General features: G+C 37.5%; 3 protein-coding genes across 4 annotated transcripts in view; 2 read left to right on the forward strand and 1 right to left on the reverse strand.

Annotated features, from left to right (window-relative positions):
* Nucleotides 1-9099, forward strand: part of LOC135481973 (two pore channel protein 2-like) — a 33274-nt gene extending 24175 nt beyond the window's left edge. The window contains 10 exon segments of the mRNA XM_064761768.1: nt 704-775; nt 1097-1179; nt 1910-1982; nt 2424-2506; nt 3702-3718; nt 3721-3761; nt 3763-3783; nt 5066-5092; nt 5095-5171; nt 6485-9099. Of these exon segments, the coding sequence (XP_064617838.1) occupies nt 704-775; nt 1097-1179; nt 1910-1982; nt 2424-2506; nt 3702-3718; nt 3721-3761; nt 3763-3783; nt 5066-5092; nt 5095-5171; nt 6485-6563 (573 nt within the window). The 3' untranslated portion in view covers nt 6564-9099.
* Nucleotides 9100-10370: 1271 nt separating this feature from the next.
* On the reverse strand, nt 10371-13307 carry LOC135470282 (superoxide dismutase [Mn], mitochondrial-like). Its single transcript, XM_064749129.1, has 4 exons — nt 13249-13307; nt 12293-12492; nt 11581-11877; nt 10371-10801 (listed from the first exon to the last, which is right to left on the reverse strand). The coding sequence occupies exons 1-4, from the start codon at nt 13278-13280 to the stop codon at nt 10650-10652; spliced, it is 681 nt and encodes a 226-aa protein (XP_064605199.1). The 5' UTR covers nt 13281-13307; the 3' UTR covers nt 10371-10649.
* A 365-nt stretch (nt 13308-13672) lies between these two features.
* Nucleotides 13673-26203, forward strand: LOC135470150 (pre-mRNA-splicing regulator WTAP-like). 2 transcript variants are annotated; one of them, XM_064748938.1, is made up of 8 exons: nt 13673-13773; nt 16380-16453; nt 16845-16900; nt 17445-17509; nt 18478-18593; nt 20028-20206; nt 24785-24939; nt 25427-26203. In XM_064748938.1, exons 2-8 carry the CDS (start codon nt 16412-16414, stop codon nt 26143-26145), a joined length of 1332 nt encoding a protein of 443 aa, XP_064605008.1. In that variant the 5' UTR covers nt 13673-13773; nt 16380-16411; the 3' UTR covers nt 26146-26203. The 2 variants fall into 2 exon arrangements, with proteins under 2 accessions (XP_064605008.1, XP_064604999.1); XM_064748929.1 differs by having other exon boundaries at nt 13678-13773; nt 18475-18593.
* The last annotated feature ends 408 nt before the right edge of the window (nt 26204-26611 follow it).

Genomic DNA, 26611 nt, shown 5'->3' on the forward strand with positions numbered 1-26611 from the left:
ATTGTTTTCGCAGCCGAACAAACAGAGATAACCTAGTGAGCAGACACATGTGGTATCGACTGCAGGATACATGAATATACACAGTCTGCCAGGTGACTGTTGCTGTCCAATGAAAATTGGAGTATTTTGTCTGACGCAGGATAAATGATGAATATCCCCCCCTCCCCCCCCCCCCCCCCCCCACAAGTTTAATTGGGCCTACATTGCATCCTAATTCATACCTTACTTACTGTGGGTATAATGCAGCTTTAAAAATTCTTCAGCAATACCAGGAGTATGGTTCTGTGACGCTATGTTGGAATGTCATGCCAAAGGGTCAAAAAACCTTACCCATCCTCATTGTGTTGACACTCTTGCTTAGGCTAACCAACAAGCCTCCTATATACATGTATAGTGATGATTTCAAAAGTGATGTAAGGTGACACCAATTTTTATGGGTGTTCTTTTTCGGGCAAGCTGATGTTCAAAAATCCAAAAAAAATCGAATAAAAACAAAACTGACAATCACACTGACCCTTTTGATTTTGTCTAATCATGATGTTTGTATAATTTCTTTGGGAGGCCCCATGGCCTAGTGGTTAGCATGCCAGCATTTTACAACGACCTGGGCTTTCTCTCCGGTCATACATATGAAAGTCTACCAGCCACTTCACATTAGTGTTTTATTTGACTTGAATCATAAGTGACGCTGTTGTGTTTGCAGGCGATGACTGTTGTAGCCAGTACTCTTCTAGATTTGGTCAGAAACATGAAGTCATTTGGAGGTGTTCTGGTGGTAAGTTCATGTACGCCTGTACCTAATGGTAATCTTTGTTTAATCATAGGTTGTAGTTCAGTTTTAACTCTCTGAATGACTTGTTTTGTGCAGATATGGGAAAATGTCGTAATAATATGAATATTCCCACAATGCAATGCATTTTATCCTCGTCACTGTCAGCATCAAGAAAATCGCAGAAAACCGCTCCTAGTCACTGCTAGTAATGACGTTTTTTCAGGTGAAAGTGATTAGACCTCTACCAGAGTCTAAAATTTATTAAGTGATACATATACTTCAAGGACTAGTTTTATGTGTGGTATACTTTACATGTAATTCCAGGCTATTTACTACAGTTTTGCGATTCTGGGCATCGAACTTTTTGACGGCACAATAACTGCAGACATGAAGAATTCTACCAACAGGTACAAGTATTAGTAGTCAGTTATCAAGCAGGGAACTCTGTGGCCTGGTTTTTAGCGTGCTAGCACAGCCTGACCCGGCAATCTCCCATCAACTCGTTCGTTATGAGTTTAATTCCAGCTTGTGTTGACTTCCTCTCCCGTCGTATGTGAGAAGGCCTTTGGATTGTAGTGAATTTCTCCCAAGCTTTGCCCAGTTTTCTCCTGCCATAATACTGGCCGCCATTGTATACTGAAATATTCTTGAGTAAGATGTATAGCACCGATCAAATTACGTAAATTAATTACTCAGCTATCAGCCTATCAAATTTCTGGCTATGAGGACTCCTGCACGTCCCTTTTACTGGCAAAGATCTTGCACTTGTGCTGTGGAGCTTGTCTGTTTACTGAGTTTCTGCCTTTCAGTGATAATCCAGCTATCTTGTGAGGTCTTAAATCTCTCCTGTAATGATGACACAAGCTTTGCGAATGCAAAACTTTACAATGTAGTGTAAAATAGTAGCCATTGTGGTGTAAGTGAAAATGTAATTGAATAATAACAAAAACAAAAAGAACTGTTCTTCTCCTTGATTAATTCCAATCTTGATATGTGTTTTGTCAATGTTTGAGACCCATTGGAGTCACAAAAACTGACATGCAAATTATATCCCCAATCTCCCAACAAGATCTAAAGCTTGAACCGTAAAATTACTTTCAGCAGTTGTGTATTGATCTAATTTGTTGTCATTTACAGGACACGACGTGTCTACGAGTGTGGAACATACCAGCAACTGGATTATTGGGCCAATAATTTTGATGACTTTGCTGTGAGTGTTATTTACTGGTAGAGTGTATTTTGTTTGTGCCGTGAAAGTGTTATCTATAGTTCAAACAGTTTATATATATATATATATATATATGTATATGTATGTTTATATCCACTTTCAAATATTGTATAAATTTAATATTTTTATATTTAATGATGGAATATCTCTATAACTTGAAAGATTTGAATTATTTGTTTGGTTTCAAACCGAAAATATTTTTAATACTTGTACATATACCTACAAGTATAATGCGCTGTGTATGAAAATTTTATGATTTTTTTTCTCAAGCCTTTGCTTATGCATGCTTTATTGAAAACCTGACACCAGGGATTTGTATGTGTCATATGCAACAAGGGGAAACAATAAGATTGAGACAGATGGTTGTGATGAAGACATAGTTTTTTTAATAATCCCATTGATATTTTGACTTTCTTTGAACAGGCAGCTATTGTAGTATTATGGGACATAATGGTTGTCAATAACTGGCATGTATTCCTACATGCTTACACCAGTGTAACTAACAGGTATGTATGACTGTTTCAGATTATTAAGTGGTGAGCAATGCATGTTGATTTTCATTAGGAATCTTTTCCATTGCTGGAACCTGCAGAGTCATGGATTAATTGAGCCAAAAGCTCACCAGGCCCAGACCAATGATTTTGCAGGCTTGAATTGTGGTCCTGCTGCGTTGATTTATTTATTTATTCATTTATTTATTTGATTGGTGTTTTACGCCATACTCAAGAATATTTCAATTATACAAAGGCGGCCAGCATTATGGTGGGAGGAAACCGGGCAGAGCCCGGGGGAAACCCACAACCATCTGCAGGTTGCTGGCAGACCTTACCACTTACGGCCGGAGAGGAAGCCAGCATGAGCTGGACTTGAACTCACAGCGACCACATTGGACCGCATTGAATGCAGCTTTAAGTTGGGAGGCATGTCATGTACGTGGGGAGGTTCAGTGGTTTATTTCACGCATAAACCTGACCGCTGTCATGTTCAGTGAAACATTTCTAAGAAAGGCATGAAACAACGGACACTCATTTTGATTCCCTGGTGAGGCACAAAGCACTTGAAGTACAGCAGAAAATGCTAAACATGTAGAGTTGATATGCGCTAAGATCTGGGATCCTTTTAAACATTGTGATATGTATGGTGGTTTTGGGCTTATGCTGGTGTACATGTATGTTGTATATCTGAAGGCATTTTTAGTGAAAGTTTTTTCTAAACCAGTCTCTGTGGTGGTGTGTTTACAGTCAGACTGTGCACAAATTGTGACAAATTTGTCCTTTTTCTCTGAGTAAACAAATGATGAAATAAGGTGTTGCCTACTGTGCTAAATATCGAATAGTTGAGAAAATGTATTTAAGATTGCAAACATGTAGTTGCAATTAAAGTAAAATTAAGAAAATTTTCAGTTTTAAGACGATTGTCTCCGCTGAAAGAAAAACAGTCTTAAAATACGAAATGTGAGAGAAAATTTAAAATTTCTGTTATTTACGAAAAAGTACCTTTGTTACAATACTTGACTTTAGACAAACCTAAAAAAAACATTTGCATTCTTATTGATTACAGTTTCATTGTCAGTCTATCTTCACATTAAAGACATTTTAAGAAAATCTTTTTTTTCCTTTTACTGTGAAAGTATAACATGGTGTATGTTTTTTGCCCTGCTACTGGTACTAGTTTGAAGGCCATAATCTCCTTGTGTTTCAGATGGTCAAACCTATACTTCTCACATGGTGGCTGCTCTCTGTTGTCATTGTACTTAACTTATTTCACAGCCATCATTTTAGAGGTGAGTGGAACAGTTTCAGTTTTTACACCTCAGCCCTGTAATGTGATTCATTACAAGGTACAGTGTATGTATGTGTACACAACCAATTTTGGAGTCATATGGAGTCCATCATTAGGTGTGTGTACATACACTCCATCTCTTGTGGCACGGCTGCCAAAGTGCTGCCACCACTGCAGGATCATGCCAAAGACACCACACATGACACCCGACCCAGTCACATTATACCGACACCTTACCGACCAGCCTTGTTTTCCTTCCTGTAATCTTGCAGTGCTCAGTGCCAAGCGATGCAACGACAAGTACCATTTCTTTGGTGTGACTTGATCTGGGTTTGATCCCAGTCCTCCCAACTTTGAGGCAGACGCTCCAACCATTAAGCTTATGGATGCACTTAAGGTTCATCGTAGGTAATAACTCAAGAATTGATCTAAAGATTCACCTCTTTCTGATGTGCTTAAATTTTGTGAGTTACAAGGACATCCATTTCCATCACAGCTGTAGCATTGAACCCACTTTTCACAAAACACTAAAATTAGCAAGGGGGAGGGGGGGGGGGGGGGGTTGAAAGTGTGTTTCAAGGGTACATACAATTTGTTCAATGAACACTTCACACAGATAATAATTAGTCTTCAATCAGTGGAAGAAGCAGGTCATGGTGTAGTGGTTAGAGGACAGTTTGTCTGAATCGGTTATGGATTTCTTGGACAGGCAATCATGGATTCCCCATGTGGAATCCTAGTGCAATAAGTGGTCAACAATGGTCATGTGATCGTTTGTGAATCCTAATGTTCGTTGAAGACCACTTGTCTTCCACCAGTAGCGTGTGTATATCTGTACGGTCACCTGTGAAAAAGTTTTGTCATTAACTTGTCAGAAGTCATAAAACTAACCACCATCTTATCAGTCAAAAGGGGAAGGTTTGCCAGCAACCTGCGGATGGTCCGTTTTCAACCACCATAATGCTGGACGTCAGCGTATAAGTGAGATATTCAGGAGTACGCGCGTAAAACACCTATCAAATAAATATATAAATTATAAGTCAGGTATTCTTGAGTGTGCAGGTAAACCACAACAAATAAAGTAAATAAATATATCGATGAATGAAGGGTTTAGCTGTGATATAAGTTCTTCCCACTAACGTAATTAGGTAATTAAGCAATTACTCCATTAAAAATTCACCTTTATTATGAATATAATCCTGTATGGAGAATGACCCAGGGTCAAACACATCCAAGATTAGCTGCTTATCAAATTTTCACACATATTTATTTTCTGTCCTCAGAATTTTATCATGAAATGGACCGAAGTCACCAGAGCCAACGAGCGCGCAATAGAGCTCAGTCATTTGAGGAATCCACGTACTTAATGTCTGTGCACGAAATGTTCCGGTGAGTTGAGGACACAAAATTTGTGATTAGTAGGTAGTGATATATAGGTCAGCCTACTGGTTATAAACCTGACTTTAAGAAGTGGCGTTACAGTTAAGGCCATATCAAGTTCTGATCCCCAACTTTAAAGGTAACATTGTGACTGTGCACAAAGAAATGTAACTCTGAGTGATAGTTTCGGGTGCTTTTCAGTCTCTGAGTGAAAGAAATTTGTATGAAAACTTAACTTACTATTAGTATGCGATCCATATTTTGTTCAATTTACTCATTAATTTTAATACAGCTTAATTAGTTTGGTTGGTGCCCAACAGTGCCCGAAACTATATTGGCTCCAGATATGGCTTTGCTAGTATTGCTATTCTCTTGCTCTTTCTGTCTGTCAATCCTTATCGCTGTTTTGTATTTTTGACGGATACAGAGATACAGAGGCGATGATGTCTACCGTCTCCCATTTTGTTCATTCTATGGTTGACATGTTAACAAGATTGTACATATGTACTATTGTATACAAAGAGCTTGTGATGTGTTTTACCTTTTCCTGGTTGCCATTGGTAACCAGCTGGCCACCTTCCCTATATCGAAGATGTAAATAGGAATGTGTTCGTGCACGCATGTACATGTATGCATATATGGCAGAAAATTCTAGTTAATCAAATAAATATGAAACAAATAACATGAAGTAAAGATATTGGGGAGGGTCTGGGACGCATTCATCTTCAACATGATTTAGAAAAACAGTCAGGGGAGGGGGAGGGGAGCAACGCCAAGGTCAAATAAATGTTCAGTGACATTTATAGTCCAGGTTGCCTTCACTCATAATGCCGAGTAAATTTGTATGTAGCTGAGACATTTATAAATGTGACATAAAACACCAGTCATATACACCGATAGCACATTAGGTTTAGCTGGATATCACAGTACTAATTGGTCCGCAATATTATTGGAAAATAAAATTGTTAATATAAATATTCTTTATTTATATTTAAAAGTATATTGAAAGTAAATCAAAGATTTCTTTAAATATACTAGTATTCATTTAATACTTCATTTAATGTATTCACTTCTTTGATCTGAACATTTTAAGCTTCCATTAAAATATCTAACTCATTCTTTGTCCACAAAAGTATTGTCCAGTATTTTTTTTATCTGTGAATGTATAAGGGTGGTTTATGATGTCCCATGATGCAGTTTGTTACAGATATTTAAGATGATAGGACAGCAAGGGAATGTATGTTGAACAGTGCATGGCATGGTTGATACTCATCACTTTGTGTGACGTTTAAAGAGGCAAAATTTTGTTTTTGTTTTTACAGAGACAGTTTAAGGGAGCCAGCTGAAAACGAATTACTCGTTGAACTTCGCCAACATCGCTTTCTTAAGCTGGGAAGGTGATCAGTAAAACATCAGTGGAAGCAGCAAACTGATTTATGAATTTTGAGATTATTTTGTGATTTTAAATTTTAATGAACAACCTATTTTGAAAAATATTCTTACATATTTCTTAGAATGTTTTTTTTTCAATTAAAATGCAAACAGTTGATGTTCTTTGATATATTTGCTATTCAGAATGGATCAAAACATATACATATTTTCTGCTCAGGTAGTTTTAGCCTTTGATTTTTGTCTTTCCAATTTTATGAAGTAGGGTTTAAAAACAGTGATGATGATTGGCTCAATACCATAATGAATTTTGTGTCTGTGTGTAAATTAATAGTTTTAAAATAAATACATCTTTTACATGAGGTGTATTCATTTAAAAAAATACACATGTTTTGTTATTAAAAATTATGTCCTACAATTTAAACTGGCTTTGGGGTTTGGTTGTTCTGGTTTTGTTTTCATGGTTGGTTTATTTTGTTATTTATAGTTACATGCAGCTTGCATATATCTGTAGTTTGTTTATGTATATATGTTATTTGTTTCCGTGAGTGTTCTTTTGCTTCTTTGTTTTGAGTTTAATACAAGAACCTTGGTTAGTTTCAGACATGTTCCGGTGGGTCTGTTTCAACATTTTTCTTTTTCACAGATATTGCACTTTGACTGTCATGCATGCATAAATGCAAGAGTTTTAGTATGTACCATAATCTTCTAATTTTTAGTACAGATAGTAGTAGTGCTGAAAACAAAGAATGGGGAACTGGTAAAACTGCTTCTTACATGTATCAAGACAGTCCAAAGCTGTGGACTTATTTGTTTTTTCCTTTATTACGTCAAACTTCTCGGTGTACGTGTGATCAGAAAACATATATGAAGTACACATGCAAGTTTGAGGTTTTACTTTAACTTTGCCAGTATTGTCATCTGTTGTGGTTGATGGTTATCTTAGTTTGTGTTCTTGGAAGCAGTTTTAATGTGTGTTTTAATTCCAAGACCATACATCTGCAGCCATTAGTTAGGAATGCTCCCAACAATCATGGTTGTTCAAACTATTTTTTTTTTACGCACATTTAGTCTGATTTTTGTTTTTGTAAAGTTTACACTATTGTAACAGAAATTTCAAGGATCTTTTCTCCTTTTTTGTTCCTCATACATACAATCGGTATTTTTTCTTTCAATATTGTATTTCTAAGAGTTTGATGCATGTGTACCTGACAAAAGATGCATAAATGTGTCTGCATGCTGAACATACATGTATTTTCTATGCATCTTACACTTTCCATCTTTATGGATTAAGTGTGGTTTACAACAGCAATCATAATTGGCTCAGTAACCTAACAAATTGTGTACATGTACTGTATGTGAGTAAACTATGGTTTTAAAGTAAAAAAAAACATATTTAACATGAAATATATTGATTTTACAAATGAAAACTCAAATATTTTGTCTTTAAACAGTACTGAATCTTAAAATTTAAAATAGTTTCATTTTGGGTACTGATTGCCTGTAGGCCCTTATAAACTTGTAATTCTTCTCATTTTTAAGATAGGAATCAGCAGTGCTGAAAGCAGAAAACTTACATTCCTTCGTCTTTTTCGGGGAAAAGTGAAAATATGTACTTTGTATGTTTATTAGATGGACAAACCATATGAGAAAAGAGAAACTGCATATTCCTGTACATTTACAATGGTTAAAGGAGCAGACTATGTCCAAAACGTTAGAAGAATTACAGTACTTCTTGTAACAATAGCTTGTTTTTTTTCATCTTACAAACTACAAAGTATTGTTTGTTAGTGATGTACCATGAGAGCATTTGTCACATCAGTTCACTAAGTGCCTGTCGTCTTTTGACATATGTAATATGATATAATTATTTTAGGGTTGTTACACACCAATCAATCATTCAGTCAAATTTATGGTGGATTTCAGTTTGTGTTAAACCTAGCTGCTAGTTATTATTATTTTGCCAAAAATCCAGTTTACATGTGTTGGAATCCTATTATCAGAGTTTGTGATTTCCAAAATTGTCCTCATTTAAGTTTAGAGCAGTTTGACATTATGATGAAGTTTATTAATTGAACTTTGGGTTTCCCTTGTGTTCAGATAGAAATGGATCCTGCACCAAAAAAAAAAAAACCATTCATGTTGCAAGGATTTGCAAGAAATAGTTAAAGTGTATTGCTGTTTCATCTGTAACAAATACTGCTTTGTACCAGTGCTGTTAGTTAATACATCAGCATTACTATTAAGTTCTACCAATTATTCATCACTGTGTAATAATGTTTACTGTGTATTGCCTATTTTCACTGTGTATTCATAAAATTCTTAACAGAAAAATATTATCGGTACTGGCAAGCCATGTTATAAAAGCAATAAATATATTTTTATCCATAGGTTCCTGTTTTCCTCTTTGTGTTGAACCATCAGGAAGAAAGCTGAAATGTATCGAGCTTCTACTTTGTCAGGGATCAGAATTAATTTTAATATGTTTTATCCCAGGTTTCCCATTAAGCAAAGGCTTTTTATTTTATACTAACTGCACCTAACCATTTCGTGTACAGGTTTGCTTTATGAAATCTCAAAGCAAGTTTGAAAATCAGCCCAATCCATACATAAGTTTTACACAACCTAAACTCTCAACAAATTGGACCATAGACATACATGTAGCGCATGTGTGGCACATTGGGTGCATGTTCTCTGAATTGGACATGTTGTTTCAGAATATTTGTGAAGTTCATGTGCTCCTACCTGAACAATACATTTTGTTCTTTAAAATCGGATCTAAACTGTAAAGTAATACTGTACTGGTCAGCTATATTGAGGATTTAGGGTACTGGTATATGTGTTAAGTTAAATCTGTGATTCTCACTGGTTGTTGATTTCCATGCAACAACGGTTTCAAATTTCATTTGTAATCATTTGTAATCAGGCTAGTGGAGAAAACCACAATGCCAGAGTTGAACCACAACCCGACACAAATAACCACCCAATGTTTTTTTTTCATTTTCATTTGCCCCCCTTAGTACGTGGACTGCAAAATGCAGTTTGTGATTTGCATTCTGGTATCAAAGACCTCTGTGGTAAAGTTGTGCACTAACTCCCTACAGTGTCTTTTACCACCACAATGCTTTACAACTCCACAACATACAACAGTTGTGACAGTATAATAATTTCTGGACAAAAATCACTGGGGAACAACTGAAAGTCAGAGATTTTGATTCCATAGACAATGGCAAAGAAGGGAATACACTAAATATTGGCGAAATGTATGTAAGGGTAGGAGTATATCTGAATATATAGCTGAACTTTCACAGTGCCGATCATGTAAAATCTGGTAGAACCTGGTTAGAATAGGGATGATTTTGACAGTCTCAACCCAGTTGTATCTGTGAAACACCCTGATGAAGACACCAGACAGGACACCCGACACCTGGCCAACCAGTCTTTTCATCATCTTCTATATCTTTACAGTGACTTCTAAACCATGTGCAATTGCATTTTTGTTTTTTGTTGGGTTTTTTTTTGCTGTGTGGTTCAAAGAAGCCAAATTTTAAATCCTCAACAAATCTGACCAGTGAATTATAACCTTAAATGAAGTTTCAGAACATAAATCACAAGATTTTGAAGAATAAAATCTATTGTACAGTTAGAGGCCTAAATATATCTTGTCAGAACTCATAATTTAAAATAATCTGTTCAGATCAGAAAACATGCCACTTATAAGCCAATGACATGCACTATGTCTGTGGTTGATTTTTTGAGGATTTACTGTACTTGTTAGGTGGCAAAATCCTGTATTATAACAACAATCACAAAATGGCAAAAGGTTATCATCGGTGCAGTTCGTTTATTAATCACTCTCAGAGGTTCAAGTACAAATTCCCTCAGTTTGAAAATGCCCAGAAATTTCAGCACTGCAAAAAATGTTAGCTGTAATACTATTCCACAAAACTTTGGCAGCACTTTCACGTGAAAGAAAAAACTGTGAAACCGATACAATTTTCAGTAAAATATTGGGTTTTGACGAAATTTGCCACTCTTGATTATGTAGTTATCAGCCAGTACTTCTGTTCAATTTATCACTGAAGTGATAACTGTGTATTAGCACGCCATAATGGCGGCCTGGTACCTCTTGGCAACGCTTTCCCAATTGATGATGTTCCAGATGGCTTTCACGTAATCAGCCCTCATGTTTTTATACTGAAGATAATATGCATGTTCCCACACATCAATACCAAGCACCGGGATTAATCCTACAAAATATAGTACAGATTGATGAATATTCATATACTGTACCAGGGATGAGACAGACACTGGGATGAAAAAGAGGAAACTATACATCACACTCATAATTTTGTCATTTTTATCATTTTGGAATTGAATTCTAAACATTTTTCTGATGTATCTATTGTATAAATAAAGAGGAAATCCTCCAAAAAGAGGACAAATCTCATGCCTGTGTACATGTATTAGACATAGAATTTTGCCTACAACTAAAGTAGTTATTTTGTGGCATTCTGAGAGTTCCACTGACGTCAGAAAGCTGCTTTGAGGTTTGTTTGGAAGGTAGAATTGTAGCTTACAGGAAAACTGTCAGGCTTTCAGTGTTGAAAGCAACAATTTTTAGTCTTCATTTGCCTCTTAAAAATAACACTTTAATATTACATAATTGTGTCCACTTATTGAAAATTCCACTTGCACAAAATGTATTTATTTGATTGCTGATTAATGCGATACAAAAGAATTGTTCACTAAAATGGCAACAATCAGTGTTATATGTGGAGGAATGTGGTGTAAGTCAAATAATCTTAGAGAAACCTCAGACTATATGAATGGCATCATTAAGAGTTGTTGATCACTTATTGCTGCTAAAGCCTCACAGACAGTGACTGCGGGAGACTCAAAATTCCTGTTCTTGGGTTTGAACCACTTTTAGGACATGTATGACTGAAGGAAACCAGGCGACGGGAACTCACCTCTCATCACCTGGCACAGTAAAAAGCTTCCAACATGAAGCCCACAATCGACTCACCTGTTGTAGCCTCTAGAGGGTCCTGGTTGGAAGTTTGGGCCATTCGAAGTCTACCCGTACCCTTGTTGTAACCCACCCAGCCCCAGCCTGAGCCTTGCACACTTACAGCCCTCGCAGTCAGCTCGTTTTTCAGTTTATCAAATGACCCAAAGTCTCTGTTTATAACCTCCAAGAGATCCCCCTTGGGGGTGCCACCTCCATTTGGAGACAGGATGTCCCAGAATATGGTGTGGTTTAAATGACCACCCCCATTGAAGTTGAGGGCGGGCTGAAGGGAAATCACACGAGACACATCACCTGTGGGGGAAACAGTGATCAAAGAGAAAGGTGAAATTACCTTGAAAACAGCTCTGGACGTTAACCTGCACATGAACATTCCACAAATATGCCTTTTCCCCTTACCAGTTTTAAGTAAAATATTATAAAACATAGGAATTCTTGACTCTTGTGTCTGAGTTAATAATTTTTTCTTAGCTAAAAATAATTTCTGCCATAAGGTGAAATGCAAGTTCCACAAATATACGATAGTGTTAAGGAGCTGATCGTTGAACACTTGCAGATTAATTTTCAAAAATGTTTAAATTTTAAAGGTTCTTAATAATGGTAAAAGTATTTCCTATTATAATTGGGGATTTTTTCTGATACGGTACATATACATATAATTGCATATCATTAAACTCCATCAGCTGCAGTTCATTATAAAGGCTCACACCATTTGCCAGGGCCTGGTTAAGCTGCTCCTCTGCTGCGTTAAGATTGTTGACATAGGTGGCGTGGTGTTTGCTGTGGTGCAGCTTCATTATCTCTCCAGAGATAATCGGCTCCATGGAATTGTACTCATAAGGCAGCTCTGGCAGAGTGTGTTTGCAACGTGAGGAGAGACAACCAAGGACAGCTGGGCTGGACAGGCCCCTGCATATAAAACAATAAAATTTACAGACATGAATAGCCATGTAGCTATACTTTATAGTCAGTTAGTATGTTGGTAAATTGTAGAAGTTTACTCCACACATATGCATGGGCAAATAGGCCCCCTCAGCACATTCTATCATGGGTAGGCACAATAAATTAATGTTGTCCATAATCGATGAGATATTTCCTAAAATATTTACTTTGGTGGACTTTTTTCTGGTCATCAAATGACTTAAAGTAATCATCTGGTGATAATTTTCAATATTACATATACTACCTATGTTACAATGGACTGAAAGCGTCAAAATGCACAAAGAGATGTCGCCATGATCTTGTTTCTTCCCATCTCATAATTCTGGTATTACTCCTTGCCCTAGAAAGTATGTATATAAATACAGTAAAATTTGGTGACCCGATACTGCAGGTCATTAAATATCTCGTATAACAAAAATGTAAAAATGTTCCATTCCTTTGCCCAAATATGACAATAACTGTACATGGCATCTATTTAAGGCATAAAAGAAACAAGGATTGGAGCTAAAACTTTCAGAGTAAACAATGTCCCACTGCATTGGGCTTGGGATGTAGAAAATGAGGGGATGTACAAACGCATAAGAAAATTCCCACGTTTTAAAGACCCGAAATTACCACAGATGATGTAAGCTGCCATTAAGTTATTATTTTTACACTGTATGTCAGTGCACTTTACGATCATATAAATGCGTCAGGCCGTAGAGTAGGTTTGCAAGTAATGACCTTCTCACAGATGCACCCACAGCAGACAGCATGTTGTTTTCTTCCCTTCTTCGCTGCACACAGTGCGCCCAGCAAGTAAATCGTCAACTAGAGCCATGTACGCAAACGGACTTAAAAAGACGAGGGTAAAAACATGTTCACTTTTCCTAGTTTGTGCAAATCAGTGTATAAAAAATAAAATACATTTCTTTGCTTTTATCTGTTGAACAGAATTAATTTGATGATTCCGAAAACAAACTCATTATATATTTTAAAAATCCGTTTTCGCATAGTCCGATTTGGAATTTAGTATTATCCTTCCTTTTTCATTTTTTTTTTGCTCGTAGCTGAGTAGGATAACTTAAGGTTGACTGCACGTGTTCCGATTTTCTTTAAATGTTGAAATGCTTTTTGTATGTCACGAAATACACGTTCGGAAAATATTTTGAATTTAAAGGAAGTAAAATTTACCCACTCGAATCCCAGCATGCAACGTGATTCAGCGCATGGTGAAATGGCGGCGTCCTAGATGCGGTGCAAAGAACTGTAGGTATCCTTGTAAATTCACTTTAATTTGTTGCGTGCCGTTTGAATAAATGTTGAAACAGTTTATTTCTACAAATGACTTTGTTGATAAGCAGCTAATTACTTGATTAGACACACATGATTTGATGAAAATTGTGGCTTGTCTTGTCAGTGACATCTTCTCTCCGCCATTTTTTGTTTGCCTTGCCTCCCAGTTGTGTTTCCGGGGGTGCTTAAAATGTTACGGCAGTTTTCTGCTAGGCGTAAACGCGGTCGTTTGGCTATATCGTTACATTGTATTGAGTTATCATGTTGTGTGGTAATAATGACAATTACGTCTTCCCAGCAAGCCCACGTTTGATTGTCGTTGGAAGGAGACGTTCACAGCCGCAGAGGCTGTCTAGCTATTTTTGAATTAGCTCCCCTTACTTTGTAACACATTCACGGATTTAAAATAAACATTTTTGACCATAGGATATCTTAGTGTATGTAATTGTTGTTTCACAGAAATACAGTAGCTCATTTAAATTAATTGTTCAGGTCTGTTTTTGGCAATTTAGGATATTTACCTTCCTCAGAGTTTAAGGGTATGGGTTATTGCAAAGACTAGGATGTTTAAGTTTTGCTTACCCTGTGATTACGTCAGTGGGATACTTGCAGATTTTCCTCTCACATAAACTGGTGCTAGTGTTATGTAGGACTCCCACGTCTAAAGTCTCTTATTGCATGATGCGAACATGTTGCGTGCTGCGGTTTCATCTTTGACATACTTGGTCTACCCACTGTGACATGATGTTGAAACTGCTGTGGAATGTCCAGCATCACTAAAATGAATTCCTGTAAGCTACTTCGGTTTTCTGCCAGTATTCCATTGATTAACATTTCTATGATTGTGGCTGGGTGAACAAAGACTGTGTAAATATCACACATTGTGCACTTGACAAAAACTTGAAAGATAGCCAGTGGTATAGTAAACACATATGAGTGTTCTTTGTGGGTTAATGGGAGCTGTCTTATTTATCACATACTTCTTGTTGCCTCGGACACATTTTGTGTGCATGCTCGACCATATAAATCCAGCATGGATTCATGAGTTGTACACACTTAGGTGAATCGTGTACAAATAAAATCTAAATTTCCACACCAAAAGTGATGCCAAGGCCGCTATCTAGGTCAACTGAGATAATTTTAATTCAACTTTCATCTGAACAGTTGTGGTGTTTCGGGTATATTGTTCTGCAACTGCTGGTCATGGACAGCTGTAAGTTTGAGCTAATGATTGCCTTTCATGTGACAGAATACATGCTATGAAGAAGATTGTATTTACATCATTTTTTTGCAAATGAAATGTGTCCCTATTAATTTTCTTGTGAATAGTGAAAAATCCGTAAAAACATGTTTCCGTTGGGGGGAAATTTACATCAAAAGTCTTGTGGAAACGCAAACCTAGTTTTTCCATATCATAGGGTTAATCTAGATAGACTCATTATGAGGTTTTAAAATGTATTGTGACAGTGGATTCAGCCATCAGGAATTTATTCATGTCAGTTTTAAGAAAGAAATTGACATTAAGTGAAGTTTTTGGTATTTCAATATAAAGTTCAATTTCAACAACAGAAAAAACTGTATATGTACTCAGTTTATGTGCTGAAAACATTTTTACATCACTGAATAGAACATAAGATTTGCCTTGGGTTGTAAAAAAAAACCTAACTTCAGATTACATATTGGCTTGTAAAAACTCAATTTAGTGCTCACTATTGACAAAAGAAAACAAATCTGGAATTTGCAGTATTTCACTCATGGCAATCATACTCAGCTTTTTAACTCATTCTGTGTCATTTTTCCAGTTGAATTGAATACTTTATGCCTAACAGTAGCCTCGTGGCCAAGGGTTTAGTATACTAGGCTGGCTTTCTCTCTGGTTTTATGTGGGATGACTTGCTAGCAACCCGTGGATAGTCATGGGTTTCCATTGAGTTCTGTCCACTTTCTTCCCACCATAATGCTGGCCAAAGTTGTATAAGGGAAATGTTCCATGAGTACGGAAAACCAAATAAATAAACAGAGTACACCTTGGCTCAGGTGGATAGCATGCTACCAATGATCCTCTCACCAATGCAGCCGCTGTTAAGTCCAGCTTTCTCCTATGCTGGGAAGGTCTTCCAGCAACCTGCGGATGGTTGTGAGGTTCCCCTGGGCTCTACCCAGGTTCCTCGCACCATAATGCTGGCAGACACCATGTAATTAAAATAATCTTGGATAAGATTAATTTGTGTGAAAAACAAAATCAAATAAATAAATACCAGCCTCACTGACAAAAATCTCTGTCTTGGGGCCCCATTATAAAAATTCATGTGACTGGTGTGTTTTATAAAATGTACCAGCAAAGCTCTTTGCATTGAGAACTTGGTATTTTCAGTGTTGTGCATGCACAGTTACATCATTTTGATAAACAAAAGACAATTTTGTGTCTGGTTTAGGATCATATTTACAAGATGTGCAAATATGCGTAAGGTGGTAGTTGAGTTATTACCACTAGCGAGTCTTCATTGAGGTGACAACCTCATTAACATTATTCTTAACATTATTCTCATTAAAATTTATTTTTTCACTCAATTTTTCAGACTGATCCTTTAAAAGCATATGGTTCCAATTAATGCTAGACACAATGGCAGATGGACCAACGTCACCTAAGAGGGTAAGTACTCTGACACTTGTATCAGTAGATGTGAATTTTTCATTTTTCTTTTCTTTTTTTTGTATATTGTGCTGAAACATTTTTTACAATCTAAGCCACATTGTACATTTGTGCACTGATATTTTGGCCCAAAGAGTTGTTAACTCTTGTCTCAGAAAATTTCTATATATCCCTTGCCTTGCCTCTCTGAAGTAACCATCAGTGTTATTTGTCATTTTTCTTGATTATTAATTTCAGGAATGAAACATCCAATTTGAAATGAGGATTTAGACACCTTGCTGAAACCGAATGGCTGGTGCACATTCTCTTTCACATTTCTGACTAACCCTTTGTTAATTCAAAATTTAGGATCACTTCTCGTCACACAGGTTTTGCTTGATGTGTATTTCAGGTGTGCCTCAAGAAAGAGGAGATAGAAAGTCTGCCAAGAGATGAACTGCTAATAAGGTATGTCTAGCCAGTTCAGGATCTGCATGTACAGTAGAGAACAACCTTCTGTGTGCTCAACCTGTACATTCTGTGGCAGAAAAAAATTAAGAAAAACACATGTAGCTAGTAGAGAGTTTGTCTGATGCCTGTATAGAGTGCTTGTTTCCTCTAAGCACTTCAGTTTCCTCCGCCCACAATTCCTGAGTATGGCATTAAAGAGAAGTCAAGATATGATGTGGTTGCTTTGATAAGATTTCTAGCATTACCTTACCACATTGTGAATCATGCACTCAAAGGGCATGAACATGTAAAATTGACCTTATCCTCAGTAGAAAAGACGAAATCTAAACAATAAGTAAAGGTGTTTTCAGAAGAAGATAGTAATTAATGGTTTTTCCACTGATACAATCTTCCTTTTGTGTTTTCTTTCCCTTTGAACGTAGATAATCTACAAGATTCTATTGAAGTAGGTCGACAGCTGTCCTAAAACGAGCTATGATTCTTCATGATTTTATGTTTTTAAAGACTTAGGGTGCATTATTTTTGTTTTTATTGTTTTCAGATGGAAAGAACAGGAAATGTATGTGAACTTCCTGGAAGAGAAATCAAAATCGCTTTCTTCACGAGGTATGTTACTGTCACTTTTGTTCAAGTCAGTTGTAAGAAGTTTGTGAAAAGTCTAGTGAGCAAAAACAGTCTTTTGAGACAGCTCATTCAACTCAAGATAGATTGTACCAAGGAACTTATTATCCCTGCAGAAATCAAGCGATCAGAGGTTGGCAGCCTTCAGCCTGGTGTCATTATACTTTGATGGGTGAATCATGTATCTCTCTGATAAATGAGGAAATTGTCTTTCATCGTTGGTAAATATGCTATGAGGGGGGTAGAATTTTCAGCTGATTTGTATCCAGTCTTTGGACCAAACTAATCATTTTATTTACTGGGTGTCTGCTAGTAGTAGAAATTTCAGCTGATTTTGATGAAAGAGATTCTCTTTCCTGGCATGTGATCAAGATGCTTATCTTTCAGTCACTAGGACACACAAGACGTCTGTTCATAGTCTCATCCTCAGACAAAAATTCATGAAATAAAAAATCTTCTTTGAACCTTGGCAGCAGAAAGCGGTCAACAGCACATAATGTCTCTTCAGTGGGGCTGGGTATACATGAAAGTGCTGAAGAAAATTGTCTCCCACCAAGACCAATTAAACCTAGACCTTTGTTTTTTTTTCATCGAAAATCTTTTTGGCAAAAGTTGAAAAGTTTGCTTTTTATGTGACATAAATCAGTGGTTGTTCTGCTTGTAAAATTTAAAACTGAGTTAAAAGAGTGTGGTACAGTGATAACACAATGGAATATCCTTTTTAATGCTTGGAAGTGTCTTCTCAATATGTATCTGCTGTACTTTGTTTTTTTTGGGGTTTTTTTCTGTTGTTGTTTTTTTGTACTAGAAAACTTTCCATGTATGTGTATATATGGTTAACTAATAACTACCAGCAGGAGGTGGTTATTTCTACTGACCAGCATTATTTTTTGCCTGGATAAAGTTATATATGTGTGTGTGAGATTATATCTGTGTGTTGTCTACTTCAGAAGATGATAGTAAGGAGTCTGAAGAGAAGCTCAAACAGCAGCATATAGAAGCAGCCCGCCGTGAAAACACCCTGGTGATGAGACTTACATCCAAAGAACAGGAGCTTCAGGAATATATGGTGAGTGGCAAAGGCTGCTATCTTGGGTGTCTGTTACACAGCACCAGCTGTGCCCAGGTTATTGTATAGGACAGTTGATGTCTGAACACACAGGGAAGCATATTTGGATGAATGAATGATTTCTATTGAACGCCATATTGGCAATATTCCAGCCATATTGTGGTGAAGGAACATATTTGAGGGCATAGAGGGTGTTAACAGTATGCTTAACATAAAAAAAAAGCAGAGCTACTGTACTTCTTGCAATCACTTTAATATACATGATTTGAAAGGCATTCTGTTGATTAAATTCATGTTCAGTTTGAAATGAAAAGTTTAGTGGTGTGTGTGTAATTTGATTGAGAAAGTAGAACTGGCCTGGAAGGTTTAAGTACTGCCTCGCTGCATTGGTCAGCCCCTTCAACACGGATCTTGTGTGTTCAAATCATACCATAACTACCCTAAATGACCTAAAATTCCACCCATGAATGTGCATTTCTATATGCAAATATCACATAATATTACTTTTGGTGCTGAAACTTGCAATTTTCCAGTAGAATGTCATCTCCTGTTACAAGCAAACCTCAAAACACCTTTCTAAAATCAGTAGAACTCTTAGATTCAGGAAAAATTGGCAAGTTAGTCATGGACGAAATGTATGTCATTTCAGGTACTTCAGCTGGGCTTTGATCTCAAAAGTCTCATCATGGCTAAGTAGGGTGGTTTCCTCCACAGCTCTACATAACTGGTCATAAATATTGGAGTACAATATTTAAGTGTAGATCTTTCAGTGTATGAGTTTTTTTTATGATATTCTATTAATATGATCCTGTATGGCCAAATAGTGTGAGGAGAAAGAGTTGTCTGTGTTTAGTGGGTTGTGTAGTGGGAGGAATTATGTTCCTTAGAATATTTGTTTTGCATTTTGGGACAGAGTATTCTAATTAATGATAATTGTAATTTGTAATTATTTTGGGGAAGAATGGAGTGGATCATGGCCTACTGTTTAAGGTGATTGACTTTCATTTTCTACATCACATGAGACATACATGTTGTTGAACACATATTAAAGCAAAAATTTGCTTTCAGTATTGAAATGCAAAGAGAGAAATGATGATAAATATCATGCTCTATCTCTGGGGTTGTAAGTGTGGAGGTCTGCCAGCAACTTTTGGAATTGTCATTGAAGGACATGCATTTGACCAATCATAATCAATTTTGTTGCAAGTAGGTCAACTGTATGCGTTTAATCTTTTTGCTTTCACCAGGAATGAAAAGTAACTTCAGGTGAAGGGGTGGTGGGACATTAGATGTGGGAGATGCATACATTCTGTGGGTTTCCCCGCAGGCTCACCATAATGCTGGCCGCCGTCAAATTCGTGAAACATTCTTAACTATGATGTAAAATACTATTCAGATGAATAAATAATATGCTGCTGCTGTTTGTGATTACAGAACCAGATCCAGGAGATGAAGCAGTCTCAGTCCCCAAGTACAGCCCAGCTGAGGTCCATGCTGTTAGATCCCGCTGTAAACCTCGTCTTTCTCCGCATGAAGAAAGAGATGGAAGAAAGCAAGGAGAAACTGGAACAAACTCAAAATGAACTCAGTGCCTGGAAGTTCACACCCGACAGGTGTATATCTCAATCATGGGTAACATTTCTAAGCTTATCTCCACCGGGTTAGACCAGGTGACGCGACACAGCAGTCGAGGCCCGGAACAGCCGGAGACGCGGGCAGAGTGTAAGCCTCAGCAGCTGGCTGCGCACTCCACCTTACCACCCCAGACCTCACGGGGAAGGGCGTCGAGCAGTGCTGTTGTACACCAGCCACTGCAGGCCATGTTTAACCAACAAACTTGGTATTGTATGTCATTAAATGAACGCGACACAAGGCGATGTAGAGAGACAATCACCTCCCACCCATTGCAACTGCTCTCCACTCGATCGCTTGGTCACTGTTTTTTGTGGTTGTTTGTCAGTACATCTCAGACATGGCTTGGTATACCCAAGTCTACCCATGGCCTTTTATCTTTTCTTTAATTGGGATAACATATAGACCTGTCAACACAATAGACACACACTGTTGGGAGGAACTGAGACTTGAAATAACATTGCCCAATTTATTTTGTGTTTGAGATACTGACCGTGTGCTGCTTTGAACTCTTGACATTAACTTTCCACTATGTATGGGTAGAAGACTTCATTTTCAGCAACATATGGTGCTGCATTTATCAAGGTAAAAGCCAGGAGCTACAAGTACATATTACGTTTGTGGCATCTTTTTTTTTTTGTTCTCTCTTTCGTTTTTTTTTTTTATCAGACTTTTTAACATGGAAAGTCTTTTTATTTTCAGGTCCATGAATATATTAAGTTGGTGCAGAATTTTTAAGTGTTTTACTGACCATTTTGAAAAGGTCTTTCAGAGCTGATATCATAATGTGTTAAACACGTCACACCAAAGTATTGACACTGGTTTCCCTTTTGACATTTGCAATCAGGGATTTTATGCATGATGAATGCAAGTTTTGGAAGAAATCCTGATTGTATACATGTAGATGTCTTAATTTCCTCACCCTTAATATGACAGATGCCTTAATCAGATTTCCCACCTTTTCTGCCTTCCTATTCTTCCTCCCGTTGTCTCTGTCCCTCTAGTGATTCATAGAAATGTGTTTTAAACCTGCAGAAACAGCAGGACTGGTCTTAAAAGTGCGTGTGTATACATCTTGTGCTCGTACGTTGTGCTAGTGTCTAGCGTGTTGCACCTTCAAACCTGCATCCACATACATGTGCCTGTACAAGTGTACATCCGGGGTGGTTCTGTGAGCACAAATCTGCTCAGTCACTGTCCTTGTTTTTTCATGCACTTTTCTGACACATGACAAAGTGCATGATATATGGATGAGAAACAAGTGTTTAAACACAGCATCTGATGTTCAGTTTACTCGGTCTCGCGTTAATAAACTTGCCCAAATACATGTATATAATAAGGGGAAGGTAACAGATATTTTACACTGGGTTTGCCATCTACAATTATTTCAAATCCAGTGAATATAACTTTTTTTTTTGTTTATAACATGTGCATGCTCATGAAAAAGGCAGAAACTTGAACCAGGTTTCTGAAGGTGTATGATGTGGCCTTAAACCATGTTTCAAACGTTCCATGGTTAAACTTTGATGGCAGCGTCTTCATCTTAATTACAGAGGTGCATTATTCAGCACTAGATTTAAAAAATGCTGAGAATAGTGGTAAATGTACATGGGCAGCACCAATACGCCAATTAGCAGGTATCAATGTATTAAGATGAAGCATGTATATGTAGGTAGATATATTCTTTTATTGTACCTGTCCTTATCACAGATGGGATAAAGCAAGGCAAACACCAATACGTATTGGCACCACACACTGCAATCCTGCATATATATGGAGAACAAAGTTCTCCATATACATGCAGGATTAACCCCTTAACCAGTGTTTCCACAGTTTGATCCAAGTATTTGCCAATTCATTCCATAGCCAGAAGTAAACTAATTTAAAGATATGACTGACTAGGCAATGATGGAATAATATTCAGCAGCTTCTTGGTGTTTCATTACAGTAGTTATGGTTTTAACATAAATATCTCGTGACTTGATGTGATTAATTTCTTCTATTGAGTTTTTATGCCATACTCAAGTAAGTAGAAGTTTCTGAGAGAGATGAAGGTTGCAGAGAAAGTATACAAAGTCTGTTAAAAGCCACAAACTGTAACCAGGTACCTGACAAATTTGCTGGCAAAAAAGAAAGAAAAAACGGTGCGCAATCAAGAACTGGCGAAAAGTTATTGTTTAAGAGGTAGTCTGCATCTCATGAGCTGATTTAGGTATTGTCTTTAAGTTTTATTTTATTTAATTGATGTCTTACGCCATACCCAAAAATATTTCGCTTGTGCGATGACGGCCGGCGTTATGGTGGGAGGATCTTGAAGTTTTAAAAGAAGTAAATAAATATTTCTACACCTGTGATTCTTGGAATTTCTTGGAAAGAAATGAACTAATAAATAAATCTGTAAAAACTGCTGAAGTGTATAATATGCAAGGTGATAATTTCAGAGTTTGGAACATTTCCTGTCACTTGTAGTTTTATAATGATGAACAATCCCAAACATTTTCATTAAGCACGTCTTCAGTAGATTTCAGCATTTCAAATTATATATTTCAATACAAATAAACTTTGTTTTTATCCATTATACAAGAGAAATAATCTTGGAGACAAAATAGAATTCACTATAAACCAATGACTTTGTACATTTTTATAGTATTCAATTGTCACTTGACATACAAGTAATTTAAGAGCATAGGCTATGTATATAAAAAGTAGGAGATATTCTATATTAAGACTACACACATTAATACCTTTAATTATTTTATTTCACCTGAAAGTATGTAAAAGTACACTCTCAGAAGTACATAGTGGCATGAAAGCTGCTTCGCCTTCAGCTCCAAGTAAGGTTTGTCTTGTGACGCACAAAGTGAGGGCTCAAATCCGCACTTGAACAGGGAATTTATTGCATATCACAGTTTGGGGGGCCTTGGTGACAACAAATGGCGGATGATGTGTAAGTTACCACTTGCAGTCTCATCACTTGGCTGCCACGTAAATGTATAACTGCCCCCAGAGGTTGGTTTGCCATGAGCTCTCTGGTTTCCTCCATCCATAAAACTGACTGCATTATGGTCTGGTAACTTTTAAAGGGTGTTGACAAGCCTGGTTTCCCAGCTGTCGTCCAGCAACCAGAAAGGAATATGTCCAGGACTTTCTCGTTACATTAGATTTAAATATTTGTTTCCAAAAGATCCCACTGACTGTAGACCTTGCTGAATGTTTGTAAGCACATGCATGTTGGATGTATTTATAGCGATAATGTTTTTGCTTTGAATAGACTGTTTGGTGTGTTGCTTTGAATAGACTGTTGGGTGTGTGGCAGTGTAAAACTCCGATCAAATAAATTAAATAATTGTTAGGCATGTCTGATTGCTTCCATACACATACCTGACTGGTTTGATAGCTTTCACAAGCAGTGAAAAAGTTTTCATTGACATGTTAGTGAGCTTACTTGTCAGCATTTATCAGTATGGTATTTTGTGTTTTATATGACCGCAATGTACTCGTTTTAAGATGAAGTATGTAGATGTGCAGCGTTGGCCAAGACCAAAGCCCAAGGACAACTTTGACTAGACAGCAGCTCAAGAGAGATAACTCTGTCTGTTCTTTCTGGTGTCACAGTTACTCCCCTTGTGGTTGGTTTTACCAACACTGTTAACTGTTCTGCATATGGGTCTTTGTGTATACTCTTTGACAGCTCTGTGTAGTATGTTACAACAATATTACTGAAATATAACCAATGTGACATTAATCCCCAAACATTCATTCATATATATGTATATATGCGTATGATAGATTGAGTGGAATACTTTATAAATACCAATGTGCAACTGTTAGCAACCTTCATTTACATAAATCATCTGTTTAAGTGAACATTTTTCCTTATACACGTAACTGTTTCGATGTACTTTGAGGTAGACCTGCATTGTTTGTATTGAATACTGATGTGATAGTGATATATTCGGATCAGTGCAATTTAAAATAAGCAGATAATTAAACTTCAACTGTGCAGAAATATAAATGGTGGCTGAAGTTTGGCCATACCAAAATAGTTTCTGTTACAATAGATGTGAATTTTATCCAGTGCCTGGTGTTGGTTGTTAGTTTATGAGAGGCATTCTGGTTTCCTCCACCCATAAACCTGACGGCTGTCCTATCAGGAAAAAATGCTTGAGTGCTGCTTTTAACAGTTAGACGATGTTTCTATGTCCAACTCTCATTGTTTGAGTGGTTGTTTTGGTGCAATCTAACATTTGTTGAAGGCCACTTTCTTCCACCAGTATTGTGTGCACATCTCCATGCCTCATGGACAGTTGGTCAGTTACTTTCCAGTGGTTTAGCCAGGCATTCCAATCGTAGAATGGACCTCCCTTGTGTAAGTGAAAAGTTCTTGAACAGAGCAGTAATTGAAATAATAAATGAATCAAAGGTACTTCGATAGGATTTCAAAGCATGACTTTTGCTTTGCCAGATACTCATAGATGTCTTAGGCTTGTCCTGTTAATAGTAAGTGTATCTTGCACCAGACCTTAAGCAATGTTTTTTCCTGCCTCTGCTAATTTCAGTCAAACAGGAAAGCGTCTGATGGCCAAGTGTCGCATGTTACATCAGGAGAATGAAGAGCTGGGCAAGGTGTTGTCCTCCGGGCGAATCGCTAAGTTGGAGGGAGAGATTGCTCTGGAGAAAACACTTGTACAGGAGATGAAGAAAAGTCAAGCAGGTTAGATTTGTCATGAGTTTTCAATGTGTTGTACTATGGTGGGCTCTGCATGGAACAAGAGAAACTGGGCTGAATTTGTATACAAAGATAACCAGTGGGACCCTATAAATAACCCCATGATTGATGGACAACACCAATACAACAGAGGTATCCTAATCTTCAGCAGTTTTGCTGATTGTTGCTGACTTAATGTGATGCATATTTAAGAGGCTAAATCTTTGTATCTTGGTTTGGAGAATCTTAGAAATACTTTGACCTGAAAAAAGTTTTCTGTTGGTAAGCACATTGTTTTTTTTCATGAGCCAATGGGGGAATATTTGTAGGGTACCTTGAGCATCTCACTTGCTCAGATTTCATGTTCTGCCATTACCAGAAGGAAAACACAAAAATTTTTCATTGTACTCTGCCTGTGTATAGTTTTTACAAGATTTTATTGCGAAACAAAGTATCCATTTAATGTCTCTTGTTGCTGTTGCAATGTCTTCAGAACTGGATGAGTTTCTTGGGGAGATAGATGAGGATGTGGAGGGAATGCAGAGCATGATATGTGTGCTACAGAAACAGCTGAAGGAAGCCAAGGAGCGCGTGTCTCAGCTCCAGGAAGAAAATGAACTGCTGAAAACTGACAGCAAAGTGGAGGCAGCAGTGGGACGGGAACCCACAGACTCTGAGCTGAGGGCAGCCAGTGGTTCCCCGGACAGGCACTCAAACCACAGCTCGCAGACCTGGCCCACAGAGGTTGTGTCAGAACCACACCGCGAGGCTGAGGAAATTCGCAGCCTGTCTGAGGCTGCAGTCACAGACAACCATGTCACGGACAAAAGTGGTAGTATAGACACAGAGGAAGAGGACATGGAGATGGACTGCAAAGAGGAGCAGCTCCCACAGTGTGAACCTGCTCATCTGTCCTCGCCCCAACCCTCATTAGAGCACTCTGACCATTTAACTGCTAGTTCTAATCACACCTCGCACCTCGGGGCAGTCAGCCCTAGTGCTGACCCCCCTAGAGACCCCTTAGACCCCTCCTCCCCGGACACGAGGACTTCCAGTGGCCCAGAGGCCAACTTGTCAGGAGTAAACGGGGAGGAAGTTAGGACTAGCAGGACAAAGGATGAGAGAGAGCATGAAGCTGGGGAACAGACCAGTGAGGACTTAGTACACAATGGCATCAAGGAGACATGGCAGCAAGCTGAGGGCACTGTGTAAAAATTATTGTGGTTGCATGATTTAATTAGTCCTAGACCTGAGTGACATCGTGGATGGCGTGGGCTTTGGGAAAAGGGGAGGGAGGGAGGGAGGAGGTGTAACCAGTGTCAATGGAATGCTTCATCCTTTCATTTATAATATACCTTAAATCATTCATGTAAGACCACCTGAAGACCACTGTATAAATGGCTGGTGACAAATGGAAACACACGCCTATAGCAAGTTTGTTTTTTTTCTTAGTGAAACCTTATTGCAAAACTTAACTGTTCATTTTTATACACGTTGAAATGTGTAACGAATCAAGTTTTGTATTGACAGTAAACTCTTGCTCAGATGGTATTTTTTCTTTAAGTTATATAGAATTTTTAATAAAAAGAATTATCCCGAATTCATGCTAGGGCTGGTTCTTGAAATTCATGTACAAGGCTTCTTTTTAGTTGTAACAGTTCTGAAGTTGGTGTACAAA

Source organism: Liolophura sinensis, chromosome 1 (genome assembly GCF_032854445.1).
Source record: "Liolophura sinensis isolate JHLJ2023 chromosome 1, CUHK_Ljap_v2, whole genome shotgun sequence".
NCBI classification, from domain to species: domain Eukaryota; kingdom Metazoa; phylum Mollusca; class Polyplacophora; order Chitonida; family Chitonidae; genus Liolophura; species Liolophura sinensis.

What these genes read in the sequence shown, in the direction of transcription:
- LOC135470282 (XM_064749129.1), bottom strand. Translation starts at nt 13,280, where the DNA reads ATGCTGTCTGCTGTGGGTGCATCTGTGAGAAG. An exon ending in TAACCAGGCCCTGGCAAATG is followed by an intron (nt 11,878 to 12,292) that starts GTGTGAGCCTTT and finishes TTTCCCCCACAG; the next exon opens with GTGATGTGTCTCGTGTGATT. An exon ending in CCCTCTAGAGGCTACAACAG is followed by an intron (nt 10,802 to 11,580) that starts GTGAGTCGATTG and finishes TATATTTTGTAG; the next exon opens with GATTAATCCCGGTGCTTGGT.
- LOC135470150 (XM_064748929.1), top strand. Translation starts at nt 16,412, where the DNA reads ATGCTAGACACAATGGCAGATGGACCAACGTCACCTAAGAGG. An exon ending in TGGAAGTTCACACCCGACAG is followed by an intron (nt 20,207 to 24,784) that starts GTGTATATCTCA and finishes TGCTAATTTCAG; the next exon opens with TCAAACAGGAAAGCGTCTGA. An exon ending in GATGAAGAAAAGTCAAGCAG is followed by an intron (nt 24,940 to 25,426) that starts GTTAGATTTGTC and finishes CAATGTCTTCAG; the next exon opens with AACTGGATGAGTTTCTTGGG.